Genomic DNA, 14899 nt, shown 5'->3' on the forward strand with positions numbered 1-14899 from the left:
CCAAGGATGAAGGTGCCAGGTCTGCTCTGGGCACCAGTTCGAATATATCACCACCATCACGGTAGTGAGTTTTTCTAATACAGAGGTGTGTTTCTTATATTTCACCTTAGCTGTTGCTTCCCATCCTCTCTGTACTTAGAAAAAGCCAGGATTTTTTTATGTGTCACTCCAATCGGTAGCTGAAGGCAACAGTAATCTCTACCCTTTAAAGGTAACTCGCCATCTTTTAAGGACTCAAGAAATCTATTCCTTCAGCCTCTTATGCATCATTTGCAACAGACCCCTAACAATATTTCCAACCCCCTAGAGCTCTTGTCACACTGTTTAGTACTCGTAAGGCTGACAATGTGCTCTCACAAGTAGAGAGTGGAGAAATTTTCAGTGGAGCTAGATGGATCTATTACTATGCTATTGAAAAAAAAGCCTTGTGTATTTATAGACCTTATCAGTAGAAATGGCTGATCTGTGAAATTACAATGGAGAATGAAATATGTGGTGATTCGGTTTTGGTTTTTTCCCCTCAAATAGAGTATAAACTCAGTACTAATATACCACTGTGTTTTCTATTACAAGTTCTGTTTCTTCTGTACAGACAAGCCAAATATATTCCATCTGTGCTTTAAAAGTATTTTAGTGTGTGCATTTTGTGCAGATTAATGCTGCTGAAAGTTAAGGAAGCAGCAATATTTTAAGCTTAAAGTATCACCATATGCTCAGTATGAGGAAGTGCAAGTTTATCAAATGACAATTTTATTAGCATAGGGATTTGAAATGCTTCTGCCTTTTAGCACACACACTTGTCTGTCTAAGCAGTTCTCTTTCTGGTTGCAGTAAAGGCCTGCACATTAATTATCAAGATGCATTTTCACAGTAAAGCCGCACATGAAGGTGCATGATTTTTCTGTATGATGAAGTAAGTGTACAAAACACTTTATGATTCATGAACTATAACCACTTAGCAAAAACATGTGTTTGGGAGAGTGTGTGTATGTGTTGAAAATGACTTAGTAGGTTTAGCAGTGTTTTAATTCTGGAAATGTCTGTAGAATAACATGATAGATTTTCATCTGCTGTCTAGGTTTTGTTTGCACTCAGTTTTATGGCACTGAATCTCACTGAATTTATCAGAATACTATAAAAAGATGCTTTCAGAAATATTTCAGGCAACAAGGCTACTGTAGAGGCACCTAGGTAGTCTGATGAATGACTGAAATACAGATTTTTTCTATTCAAGACTTTTCCATAAGCTTTTTTTGTATTACTGCAGTATAAAGACCTTGATAAAATACACTTCAGGTTGATACACTTGAAATTTCCCCACATACTTGTCTTTTCTTATGTCTGCAAAACCTTTAAGTGCACTGACTTAAGATATAAAAGAATATATTTGTCTTCCTTTAATGTGAATTGCAGTGTCAGCCTAAAGACTGATCTTGTAGTATTTCAAGGAGGATGCTATAGAAACTATTTTATTTACTTGGTAGCCTAAGAATCTGTATTGTAGGAGTGATACCTATTATTACAAAATCAAAGCAGGTTTGTCTAGAAGTCATAACAAGAACTCAGGATGTCCAGTCACAGTTCAGATAAGTTCATTTATACGAACCAAATCTAAACCAAGTGGAGAAAACACTGATCAGGAATGAGGTAGCTAAAGCTTTGTAGTTCTGATATAACTTTTTTTGTCTTTTTATTGTGGGGTCTTTTTTAGGTCTCTTATATGATATGAAGTGTTGAAGCTAGCTGCTTCTGTCTTTCTGTGTCTCAAGCTGATTTTCTTTCCTTCCCCTACAATGCATGCTAGTTTCCTGTATTTTAGCAAGAAATTTTAGATCCTGAAAATACTGTAATGCTATAAAAAAAAATAAATCCCAAAACAACCACCCCTTAAAACAAGAACTCTTTGAATCTCTTCTCAAGGAAGAGACATGTAAGTAAGATCAGAAAATGCATACCCTAAATTAATAATGAACTGTCTTACAGTACACTCCAGATGCAGGGCAGAAGTGATAACCACTCTAATTTATTAAATGGAACAAGAGGCACATTTCCCTGAAAACTGCAATGTCTAGTGAAGGTGAGAGAACATACAAATGTCTGAACACAGGATGTGGCAAGCCTTGTGGTAGTTCTGCAGTTTGAAGACTGAGGGGAAAATCAACCTGGTTATTTCTGGAATTGGAGGAAATGAGGTGGAAAAGAATAGGAGTATTAGGCTGACAAGCACACAGAAGGTAAAAAGATTAGAGCAAACAGCTAATTATCACATTGGAGACAAGGTTGTTTAAAAAGAAAGGAAGAAATTGCAGAAAGATTTTGCTGACTTATGTTGCCTCAACTGTATGGCTTCATCTGTATTTAAAACTCTCCTCACTTTGATCTCTGACTCATCTGAGTCTATTTGTTTGCCAAAGCTCAAAATTGGAAGGAGGTGGGGAACCACCTGACTGGTGTAATTTAAGCATGGAGTTCCTCTAACGTGTTTTTTATATATGAAAGTGGTCTCAAATAAACCTAATTTTGCAAAGAAGGTCTAGTTCAGTGACACCGCTGTACTTGTATGTTGTTTACAGTTATTTCTTTTTGGTAGTTCCAGATGCCAGCTAGTGATCTGTAGCTACATTATACAATAAATTTCAAGGGCAAGATTTTTTTTTAAAGGCATGGATTGTGTTATCCATCCAAATTAAGAAAAAAAAAAATTAAAGCATTTTTGGTGGGGTTTTTGTGTTTATTTATTTAGGGAGTTTTGTGATCTGTTTCAATGTCCAAGAAGCTCTTTCAGGCTGAAATTTGAGCAAAAGCTGATTTTCTGGGGGGTTGCCCTATACATACTCAATAACATACTTCTATTGCAAAATACAGAAATTAACTAGTGATGTAAGCTACCAGTATAGTTTTGTGTTTCTGAGATAGTAATAGTGTCTTGCATCTTACTCATTAGAAATTAATTATTTAAAAAACCTCAACATCTCAGTAGTATCACCCAGGGCTAACAAACTGTGTTTAGTGATGTTTCAGTAAAGGATCTAAACTCTTTGCTTCAATCCATTTTATCCTCAAAATTAATTAAAATATGGGGAAATTGTGTAATCAATACTGCAATGCAGTTATAGCTTATCCAAAATTCCGTTTTGTGTATAAAAGTAAGACTTCTAATAAGATGGGAAATATAAGGTAGTTTTTCTGAAGCTCTTAAATGGAAGTGTGGTGGGCTTATTTGTTTGTTTGTTTTCCAGTCAGTTAATGTTTATCACATTGAATGTATAAGCTCAATGGTTTTTCTAAAGCAGCACCTGGAGGATAGACAGGATAGTCTAAGCTGTGTCAAATTGTACAAGATATCTTTGTGAGTCGAGGTCTGGGTATCTACTTCTGGGTGTCCTAAATTTACCTGTCTTCATCATAAAATTAATCCTAATACATTTTTTTTTCTCCAGTAGGTACAAACAGATCTTTCTTTCAGTGTTCTCTGTTGGAGAGTGTATAGATGTGTTAACATAGGAGCATTAAAAAGCTCAAGGACATGTTTGAAATTTTGCAGTGAATGTTTTGAGGTGCATCAGGTGAAATGCATTAGCAGTTCAAATGTAGAAACATGATGTTTATCATAATGCTCATTGCACTTACTGATTGCTTTATTTTTAAAAGTTATAGTAATTTGTGCCTTGTTATTGCACAGGTTATCTGGATTTCAGCTTCCATCATCTATTGTGAGCACGGGATCTATCCTCACCCTCTGTTTCACCACAGATTTTGCTGTCAGTGCTCAAGGCTTCAAAGCTATCTATGAAGGTAAGAACTCTTTTCCTACCAGGTCTTTATTCTACTTGATACACATTGTTCATGTTGAAGTGAGAAGTTTCAATTTTGTTTGGGATTTCAATAATCAGTGGATATTGTATTACTTTAATTTTTTTTTTTCATAGCACACTTAGATTTTACAATATCAGTGCCATAGTCTTGATTTTTAAATTTCATTTACTCTGATACTTCAATTTCTACTGTAATTCCTAATTAAATTTCTCAGGCTTCCAAAGCTGGATTCAAAGATGACTACATTTAAATAGTTCTCTTATTATTTCCCAAATTATTTCTTTTGACAACTTCTTTAGGCAATGCCTAACTTAACGGGTATAATGATAAAAATGAGAAAAGAAATAGATGCTAACTGGTCTTGAAAATTAATCACTAGTCTTCTTGTGAAAAATTAGAAGACAACAACAAAAATATAAGTATATATAAACAAAATTTAAAAAATCAGTTGAATCTTACTGTGTGGAAGGTGTTAGACTGCAGTGATGACTCAGTTCTTGGTAAGAATCAGGCCAAGCATTTCATGTGTTCTTGTGTCTACTAAGAATTAAGCTCATTAAACTGGGCTGATGCTTTGTGTACAGCTCGAAGTATTAAGAAATGGTTTTAAGAGATCTGCAACCTTTGGCAAAGTCAACGGATATAGTTATTAAGTCAGTTGCTTTTTGAATAATGACGGTCTTCAGAATATTACTGCAGGATTTCTTTCAAACTGAGTATGTGGTGGTGTTTTGAATTTTTGTGTCTTTGGGTTTTTTTAGTACTGTCTTTTTTTATTCACGGAAAATGCAGGACTTTAAGTACTAGAAGTTGCAGAAGGCTCAGTTTCAGATTACTTCCAAAATACCAAGTCTTTTTGTTTATGGTTTCATAGATACAATCCTAAGTTGAAAGTGTTTCTTCTGAAAAAGTTGCCTACAATAAATTAAGTACCAGAAATACTTTTATTTATGCAGTTGATGTGGAACTGAATCTATAAGGTAGAATGGTTTGATTGCAGCTATTTATTAGGAATAGCATTTACAAGTTTGTAAATCTATTACATTGGTCACCACTCTAGAGAAAGTCACAGTAACTTAGAGACCACAGGTAGCTTCAAATGCTTGGTGAATTTTTGATCATGTTTCTCCTGGAGCTTCTCACAGAACCTTGAAACTTTATCTCCCTTTTTTACAGTGCTGAAGACCACTCCATATTGATGCATATCTTTCTTTCATATCTGATTAATGTTTTGAAATTATAGAATTTTTTAAAGTATCTTTGGAATTTAATATCCATATTGAGGTGGTTACCTAAATGTGAAAGGCAGAGGCATAGGAGGTGTCATGACTAACAAACTTTTTTGTTTTGAGCTTTTTCTGTTGGGGATCAGTACCTCACAATATGTCTCTCTGCGGTAGCTATTCCTCCCTTCCTCTGTCCCCCAGAGTTCCTGGGGGGACACCTGGTAAATCAGCTTATCAGTCTTTTTTTTTTTAATTAAATAAGGGTTATGCAGAAAGATAGAAAATTTCATTTTTATAATCTTTATAAGCTTTATTAGGTAAGTTGAAAAAAAATCAGATATCATGAACACACCAGGAACTGGTTTTGTTCCCTCAGTAGGAGTTGCTCTTCTAGCAGATGCATGTAATAGCACATTTCATCCTTTTATGCATTCTGAGCAGTTTGTTTTTCATATTGAAAAAGACAGTGAAAAAGGCTAAAGGACGTCTCTTGACTGTCAGCTTAGGAACACATGCACAGAGCCACAGGCTGTAATATAATGACACTTCCTGCTGGCCTACTTTCTTGTAAAAACCCCAGCAGGAAGAGCTGTAATTAACATTGACAGAGAGCACCACTCCCTGGTTAAACAACACTGCCCCCTTTCAGATTTAGGACTGTAAACCTGGCATTTTCAATGAACTTTAAATCGACTTCGAAATATGACATCCAGCTCTGGAAAAAGTGGTGAAAGTCACTCAAGTGACAATGTCTCAGTGCACAGACAGGCAGTGTGGACTGAGGGTTCAGGAAGAAATTGCAGCAGTGAGGGGTTAGGCTTTTTTTGTGAAGGCTTGGCTTGATTTCTGCTGTAATAGCCAGTTGAGTTGCCCCATAGTTCAAGAACTCCTAAAACTGTTCCCTAAACCACCTGTTTTAAATAGTGACACCTTCTGACCCCTGTGTCATATGTGATTTTGTGAGTAGGCAGATGTTCAGTTCCTGTAGGACAGAGGAATATACAGACCAGTCAGTATATGTCTTTATAATCACTCTGCCAGCTACCCATCCCTAAACTAGTGTAAAAGTATCTCCTTATCCCTGTTTTTGACTAGCTGTTTCATTCTTAAGTGGATTGCTGTTCATTTGAAAGCAAGAGCACTGAAGTACTACTGACTGTTGTCAGTTGAGAGTTTTGGACTCTGTGGGGTCTTAATGCAGAGCTTGAGAAATGCGGTTTCAAATATCTTAATTGGAGAGAAGTTTTATTTACATGTCAGCTGGTAAGGACAGTTTGCTCAAAAAATAAAATCTGGGGGTCTTTAATGGTGGCTGCGGGAGTGAACTGTAACAGAATTTTTTGTATAGAAGCAGAAAAGTTCATCACATTCAGAAGTTAAAGAATTCTAACAGATTGAGAGCAGGAAAGAAAAAATAAATGTTTGCATCATTATGTAAAGGTGTGAAAAAAAACATTCTGTAATCATACTAATTGTCTATGGTAGCAAATAAAGTAAGTGAAAAATTCAAACAATGGGACTTATGAAGGTAACTAGTTTATATATACTTTCCATATTCTGGGGGGCTGTAAAAACGGTAGTTTAGGATTTTTTTTTTTTTTTTAAATTCTTGTGACAGGCCACTTTTTCTTCTGAATAGGAAAATGTCATATAATTAGGATTCTTCCATTCCATAAAATGGAAAAAATTAAATTGATTAGTGTCTTTAAAGTTATTTTTGCTATAGAAAGTTGTTTTTTTTTTTAAATGTGGTCATGTGGGGTAAAAGCTGGCATTTCAACAACGACTCCTATCTCTCAAAAGACTTAATGCTGGGTTAGATTCTGTGCTGTGCTGAGCCTGTGCTTTGCAGAGCAAAGGGGAGGCTGTTGTGAGGTTTCACCCATTTTGTCTCCAGGGTGCTCTCTTCAGCTCTCTGGCGAAAGGGTGTAGGGCACTGAACTAGAGAAGAAGGCGTGTGAACCACGTCAATGCCAACTGAACGGCCTCTGAAGTTACACCCATAGGTGGTATCCCTAGCAAAGAGAACACTACATCCTTTGCCTGGGCTGAGATTCTGATCTATGCATTTTGTAGAGTATGTTCTTCATTTGTGACCTCACTTCCTGTGCACCAATGACATAATTGGATCCTTTCTGTTCTTGAAGTATAGTAATAAGTTAAGAGCGGAGCAAGTAAAACTGCATTATGGTGCTGTAAACCCTTGCAGATTGTTCGTGCTTATGTGATTTAGCCTGCTGTAACCTATATACCATGTGAATATTAACATTAACTAAATCAGATCTTTGTGACAGTAGACCAGAGAGTTTTAACAAGACACTGATGTAGTTGGGCAGTTACTGACTTCTTAGGCTGAAATGCGAGTTTCTTTACTATGTCATTACTTCACCAGATTTATATGTCCATTTCTGAGATCCTCTAGTATTTTTAACTGATAATACTTTCATCTTTCTCAGTGATTATATCAGCACTCTAAATTCTAGAACTGATGTGAGCTCAAATTATTAATTTCTGGAAAAAAAATGCTGTGGAATTTTCAAACATGTGGCTATATGAGTGAAAACAACTATGAAATTCAGTAGTAAGTTCAGTTCATAGCATTTGTCAACTTAATCTGCTAAATGATTTATTGACCATTACCATCACTGGGTATATAAATATAAGTTTCAAGCAATGGAATTAGTGACTTGGGGGATAGAATATCTTTCTGTAATTTTTATAATTGCGGTGGTTTATATCATAGAAAATATGATATAGCCTTTGATTAGCTTTTGCAGGTACTCCACGTGGAGAATAACAAACTACTTGGACTTGTACGATTTTGCTTGATTCCCTATTAAAATCAGTTTAATTCTTGCTTTCTATAATGAGGTTAGCAAACCATTTTTTTAAAAGATACTTCGAGGACTACATAAAGAATTTAAAAAATCAGCATTGTTTTATCATTGTAGAAGTTTTCTTTGGAAAGTCAGAAGTATTTCTCCCGTGCAGAACACTTGGATATATTTGGCAAGAGACAAATACTCTTTAAATGACACCAGTGTCTGAACTGTTATGCGTGTGTATAATTAATTTGAGTAATGCATGTTAGAAGTGTTATATGATCTTTCTTCTATCAAAGTAGCATGACCTGCCATTCAGGGAATCCTGAAAAAAATAGTGAATGTAGAAAACTCAATTCATGGTACATTCCTGATTATCAATGTAAAATGAAACATCATGGGTGTCAGCTTACATTTTGATATACTAATATCTGCTGCTAAATATTAAACTGTCCTCTAAAGTTAACAATCCTTGATTCATTTTAAGCTATCTTGGTTTTTTGGGGGTGTAGTTTTTAGTGTGTGGATGTTTGGTTTTTTTTTCTAATCATATTTTGTATTATAGAATTGCTTGATGATGTTTAAATAGCAAGCCAGATGTACTGGACTTGATGTTGGTACCTTTCCTTGACCTCTGTTCTACAGCAGCAGGTTTTCTTTGCCAAAGGAAGAGTTCTTGAACATCCCTATATCCTCTGCCCTCCAGCCACACTTCCTTTTTTCTTTTGTTCTTTGATTTCTCAAAGCTTTCCACTCACATCCAGCATTAACATTTATACTGTCAGTCACCTCATCCTACCTGATGCATCTTCCCTGAAGCTTCTTTTTAAATCCCTTTCAGCATCAACAGCAGAAAGTAGTGATACACTTCCACAGTGTAGTCTTTGAAGAAATTTTCTTTTTTTCCCCCTCCTGCTGCTGTTGTTCTTCCTGAGTATCTGTTATTTGGTGTGGTTTCCTATTTTTATATTGTTTTATGGTTCAATACTTTCAGCTATTTAAAACAAACAAAAAATTGGAAACGTTTCCCCAACAAACTTGAAAACATTAATCTGTTGTATAATACTGTAAGTTTGCCACGGTAATTTTCCCAAGACTGTGATTTTTCCAGTCAACATGGATCCAGTCAAGATAACAGACCTCTGGACTCAAGCTAATGTTTCTTGGTTTGTGTTTTTTTCCCCTCCCTGAACTACCAAAGTACCTTACCTGCACTCTTTTAAGAGTAAAAATTTGTTTGTGCTGGATCAGCACTTGAACACTGCTTCCTACATGTTGTCCACAAGTCTAGTTAATGGCTGTGTAGTTCTACCAACAAACTGCAGTACAATGGTGAGAGCAGTTACTCTCTGGGAATGGGTGTGTGCAAAACAAACTGAATAATCTGAGGCAAATATTTCAAGTTTGCAGTAGGAAGCTAAATTGGCAAGGAAATATTGACTTTATGCAACCTGTATGCATAATGATCCCCTACTATTCAGTGTGAGATGAGTAGTCTACTGAATCTTCAGCCAGTTAATCTCTATGGTTTAGTCATATGTGCTCTTTTATCTATTAGATAGTATTTAATTTTCATGGAATCACAGAATGGTTTGAATTGGAAGCAGCCTGAAGAGCTATCCAGCTCCAAATGCCCCCACTGCCATGGGCAGGCAGCCTTCCACCAGAAGATTCAATCACTGGAACAGTTTTGATTGGAAAAACTTTGATTGTTTCAATGATCTGAAACTGTGAATATGACTTGTGAACATTAGTGGATTAGTATATTCAGCTCTGAAAAGGTCCAAAAGGTTATAAAGAATATCTGATGATGAAATTGAAAACTATGCATTTTGTGCTATATTCTGTTGCATGGGTTTTAGGAAGGATTCAGTTTATTGCTCACGAACTTATAACTATTCTCTATTTTGCTGTGATTTTTGGAGAAAGAAGCAGTGCAAATTTTATTAGTTTCATCCTTTTAAACTGCCTTTTTCTTAGCTTTTCTTTGGTAAGAAAACTTAACTAACATTAATATTATAGGAAGTGCTGGTATTCTGGTACCTTGACTGCTTTGTCTGTTAATAGACTAATATACTTCTTTTTCTATTTTTAGTACAATACTTCTTGCTTGGTATTTGTCATGAATGTGTGTTTTAAAGTTGCTTAAAAAATCACTGACAAAGGTATCAGGAAAGAACAGATTTAATATAAAAGCAACAGCAGGACAAAGTTCATTGGCAGGGTTCACTCTACTACTTACTTGTACTGCTTGAGAGTTTGCTATCTCTGAGAGGTGTCCCAGCTCAGAGGGAGATGCTGGTTACAGTCCACTGCAGTCTAGGAGAGCTCAAGGGGTCTCATTCTGGACCGCTATTTATAGGGCTGCAAGAGTGGGCTTTAGTCCTAATAATCTTTCATCCTGGTTGCACTTTGGTTTGTCAACTTTGTTTGAAAATTTGAGAAAAAAAATATTATTCCACTTTGGTGTTTACTTAGGAAAAAAAGTTCCCAAGGCTGTTCGTTAAGAAGTGAGGAGCTTCTTAGGCAACACTAATTCCTAGGAACAGACAGTGTTTCTGACAAGCTCAAAAGGAGCTTAACCCAGGTGCAGGTGAGGCTGAGGCCTAATGAATATTTCTCAGATCCTACTGTGGCCAGGGGGAGGGGCAGGGGTGGGATGCACCATGACGCTATTTTGGTTGTCTGTTCTTTTCAAACTGAGATGTTTGTTAAACATTTTAGCAATGTTATGTGTAGCAATGAAGTAAACCAAAAGCTTTATAGAGTGAAAGCACAGACTGAAATGGGACCTTTTAAGGCTGAAATTTGTAGTTGCACTTCTTTGGAATGGCAGTAATTGTTTCCTGACAAAGGTATAAATTTCCTTTGTCAACTGCAGTCCTTAAAAAGAAAAAAAAAACCACTAACTTTTCTTTTCTTTAGCAAATTTTCTTTAAAATAACTTTTTTTTTTTTGAATGATACAATCTAAATGACTGTTACTGGTGCTATACAGGAAAGAAATCACAATGCAGTTTAAAAACCCCCATGATATTTCATGTGTCAGAACATGCTATAAAGAGCAGCAAAATCTCAGGGCAGAAGAGGTCTGACAGTGCTGTGAGACTATTCTGTAAATGTCTGATAGTTAATCTAGAATATCAGTGATGTAGAGATCAAAAAAGTTTAACAATAACAGCTAAATAAACTTATTTTTAATCCTACATGTGTTCAGAAAACTTATGACAAACATAATGGTGGTTTTGTGATGACAGATAGGTAATCTACTTTTGCTCTGAAGTGCATGAATGAATCTTCATCAGTTAAAAAAGAAGCAAAATTCCTTTTGTTTAAATGCTGTATTTTAGCAATATTCAAAGGACCAGGAGTCAGAAGTCAGGAAAGCTTTTTTCTTAAACTATCCAAAGGCAGAAATTTCCTAATTAGAATTTTCATAATTAGAAATTCTTTCCTAGAAAAAAAAGACATTGTACTCAAAGTTGTGATGGAATACCCCGTACTTGAACTGTCAGAAAAGTGAAATTAAATGTTGCAGGTCTCATTATGAGCCCATGAATTTTGCATCTAAAGAAAAAATAATTTTGAAGAGCTTTGACCATTATGTTAGTCAAATTATAAGCTATATCAACTGTGTTCTGCTTTCCAGCTTACATCCTAGCTAGATCATTCCAGCACAATCCTTAATGGAAAGACATCCTTCGTGTGACTAGTAGCCCTTAGAAAGGGAATTACATGTCTTAAGATAAGTTCATAGAACTGTCTTTTTGATTGCCTGTGATTCTGGGAGGGATTATTTTATGCCTTCTAGTGACTTATTGATCCATGTAAGAACTACTGTGGTCTCTGTCCTTGGTGCATGAATCAGTCACAAACACAGTGTCAGGGGTTAATACCTTGTAATCATTTCGTGGACTAGCAACCTCCCTCCACAAAATTCTCCTGCTGCTCTTTGAGATCACAAACCCAACAGGAGAATGTTTTGGTAAAAGTAGGCTTCCTAAGGGAAAGAATGCAGGAGTTAGTCCTCTCTGCTACTATGTGGTGCCAGTTCTAAACCAGAACAGCATGTCGTAGTATGTAAAACTATAATGTGGTTGTAGAAGTGGATAGTGTTGTAATAGGACTGTTTCTCTTTCTTCGTAGCCTAAATAACTTAATACAGTGATTTTATGTCTCTGCTATCGAGTATTAAAATACTGGAGAATCTAATCTATATCCTAGAAGATCATCATCCCAACTGCGCTGATATTAATATCCTATTTCATGATCTTTCTTATCTGCCTTCATTGCTGTGTGTTTGTATGGCTGCTATTAACACTGCAAGAGTATTTTGAAATGTCGAGATTCTCTAAGTGCAGTCAGTGATTCAGACTGATCTGAATCAGTATTAACAATATTGTTGTGGTTTAACCTCAGTAGGTAGCTAAGCACCACACTGCTACTTGCTCACTGGCCTCCAAAATGGGATGGGAGAGAGAATAGGAAGGGCAAAAGTGAGAACTCTTGTGGGTTGAGATAAAGATAGTTCAATAGTTAAAGCAAAAGCTGCACATGCAAACAAAGCAGAATAAGGATTTAATTTACTGCTTCCCATGGGCAGACAGGTGTTCAGCTGTCTCCATGAAAGGAGAGCTCCATCACACATGACGGTTACTGGGGAAGACAAAGGCCATCACTCCAAATATCTCTGAGCTATGGTAGCCCTAGCCAAACTCCACTCCTGACCATTTTATTGCTGAGTATAACATCCTATGGTATAGAATATACCTTTGGTCCGTTGGGGTCAGCTGTCCCAGCTGTGTCCCCTCCCAACTCCTTGTACACTCCCAGCCTGCTTGTTGACAGGACAGAAAAGTCTTTGACACTGTGTAGGCTCTGCTCAACAATTCCTGAAAAATCTCTGTGTTATCAACAGTGTTTTCATCACAAATCCAAACTATATCCCCATACTAGGTACTATGAAGAAATTTAATTCTGTCACAGCTGGAACCAGTACAGATGTGTATCATGATACAAAAATCTTGCAAACCAATAGATAGCTTGTAGATAGCTTAAAAAAAAAATCCCCCAAAATAACAAAAACGAAGCTAAATCCCACTTACTAAATAGAAAATTTCTTCTTTGCTCAAAATGTTCCAGTTCTTCTACCTGGACTTCAATTTTTTTTAAGTTAAAATATACTTTCTTGGTGCAGCAAAAGTTTGAGAAAAAAACAAGGTCAAAATGTCAACAATTCTGAAATTGTTATATTTTTTTTTTTTTTATTTTATTTTATCTGCATAAGGAATTTATGGAACACATCTCCAAGTGCTTTTCTGAAACAAGACATGCAATGTGACTCAACAGAGTTGGCATTTTTGTTTATTCCATTTTACAGCCAACTGGGATTTGGGGTAATAACTTTGTTTGTTCATAGCCTTACAGATTTGCTGGAGTTATAATTTTAGCTAAGTAACCTGTGTCCTTCCCTGCCACTACTCTAAATTTATTATAAACAGCAACTGATGCTGAATATCAAGATGCCTGTAGTTAAAGAAGGAGTCTATTTTCCATTCAAACTTCCTTTTGCCTGAACTTTCATTTCTGGACTTAGTATTTTCCTCTTTACCAGTGTGGAAATTAAAATACTGCCAGTGTCTTGTGCATGTTGCCAAATTAGTCAGGGGAGATTTTTGATGCATTTATCCCCAGGCTTCTATTTGTTTGAAGAGTTAAATCCTACTTCCTTTTCTAGTTAATGGATATATTCAGTAGTGTTAACTTACCTTCAGGATGGTCCTAGATGAAATGTAGCTGACACTTACTTAGATTTTAATGAATCTGACTATGACTTGCTTCATTTCTGGTCTTATTTGTAAAGCAAGTTATTTTTTCCTTTGGCCAGTACAAATCAGGGAAATTTGCATTGGGCTTTTTAACTCTCAGATGACAAAAGTGCATTTTCAGACATGCTGGTTCTGCATTGTAGTAGTCTTCGTATTGCTTATATGTTTTGGTTATCTATTGTTCTTAATTTAAGGTAGCATCTCTTTTTATTATGAAAACTGTATTTCTGTGTTTACAAAAAAGTCTCTGCACCTTACTAAGAGTTACTGTTGATAACTACTTTGTATTTATTACAAATCTGCTTGCAATGACAAAGATGACTTTGAGCTTTTATGTCTTTTCTTGTAAAAATAGAAGAAAATAGAAAAAAATTCTATTTCATCTGGAATCATTGTTTGCAGATTTTTGTTTCTTTAAACTGGTGAAGGGTGTAGTATTGAATCCAGGGTTGATTCAATATTTCTGGAATAAAACCTGTGGGATATTGGGATAGAAAATAGAAAGTTGGATATGCTATATTACTGTAGCCAGCAGCTGTTTTCCTGATTAATTAAAGGTTGCATAATTTGCTGTGTTAGATGGATAGTTAGCATATAAATATAGTCACATACCTGGCTTTTCATCTTCTGTTGTTGAACTAAACCATTGATAATTGTACTTTGAATTACTTTGTTATTCATATCCTTCCTATATATTGGAGGTTTCATTTGCATAACTTTTTATGTTTTTCTTCTGCAGTTGGGACAATAAGGCAGATATATGGAAGTTTGCAACAAAATATTAGACAAGCATGTCTAAATTTTAACTAAGACATTGATCTTGCTAAGTAATGAATCAAGTATCTTGTTAAGTCACTCACCTGTTTAATTGCGAAGAAAGGGAGTAGGTTGATTGTAGTACACATAATGTTGACACTGCATTTTAACTGAAACTTTTGAGAATTGTTCAGATCTCTCATATAATCTTCACCGTGTGTATTTTAGAATTCCATGTTTTTGTGCAATGCTATTGGACCACTGTGTATTGCCTATCTAAATACTATTTATTCACCCAAGTAATCTCACTAACTTTATTAGGTATGTGTGTTGCTATGAGTCTGCAAAACCACTTTGAGTACTTGCTAACTCTGTATTTTTTATTTGCATCTTTTAACACTTTGAAATCTTTCATCTTGAATATGCTGCAAGACTTCCTAAAATATTTACTG

General features: G+C 35.6%; 1 protein-coding gene across 4 annotated transcripts in view; it reads left to right on the forward strand.

The window, feature by feature from the left end:
• CSMD1 (CUB and Sushi multiple domains 1) overlaps window positions 1-14899 on the forward strand; it is a 1093278-nt gene that overhangs the window by 337609 nt on the left and 740770 nt on the right. For all 4 annotated transcript variants that reach the window (XM_027640975.1, XM_027640976.1, XM_027640977.1 and 1 more), the window contains exon 3: window positions 3683-3795. In XM_027640975.1, coding sequence (XP_027496776.1) covers window positions 3683-3795 — 113 coding nt within the window. The remainder of the gene's footprint in view (window positions 1-3682; window positions 3796-14899) is intronic.

This window comes from Corapipo altera, unplaced genomic scaffold (assembly GCF_003945725.1).
Source record: "Corapipo altera isolate COAL_440 unplaced genomic scaffold, ASM394572v1 46, whole genome shotgun sequence".
Lineage (NCBI taxonomy): Eukaryota > Metazoa > Chordata > Aves > Passeriformes > Pipridae > Corapipo > Corapipo altera.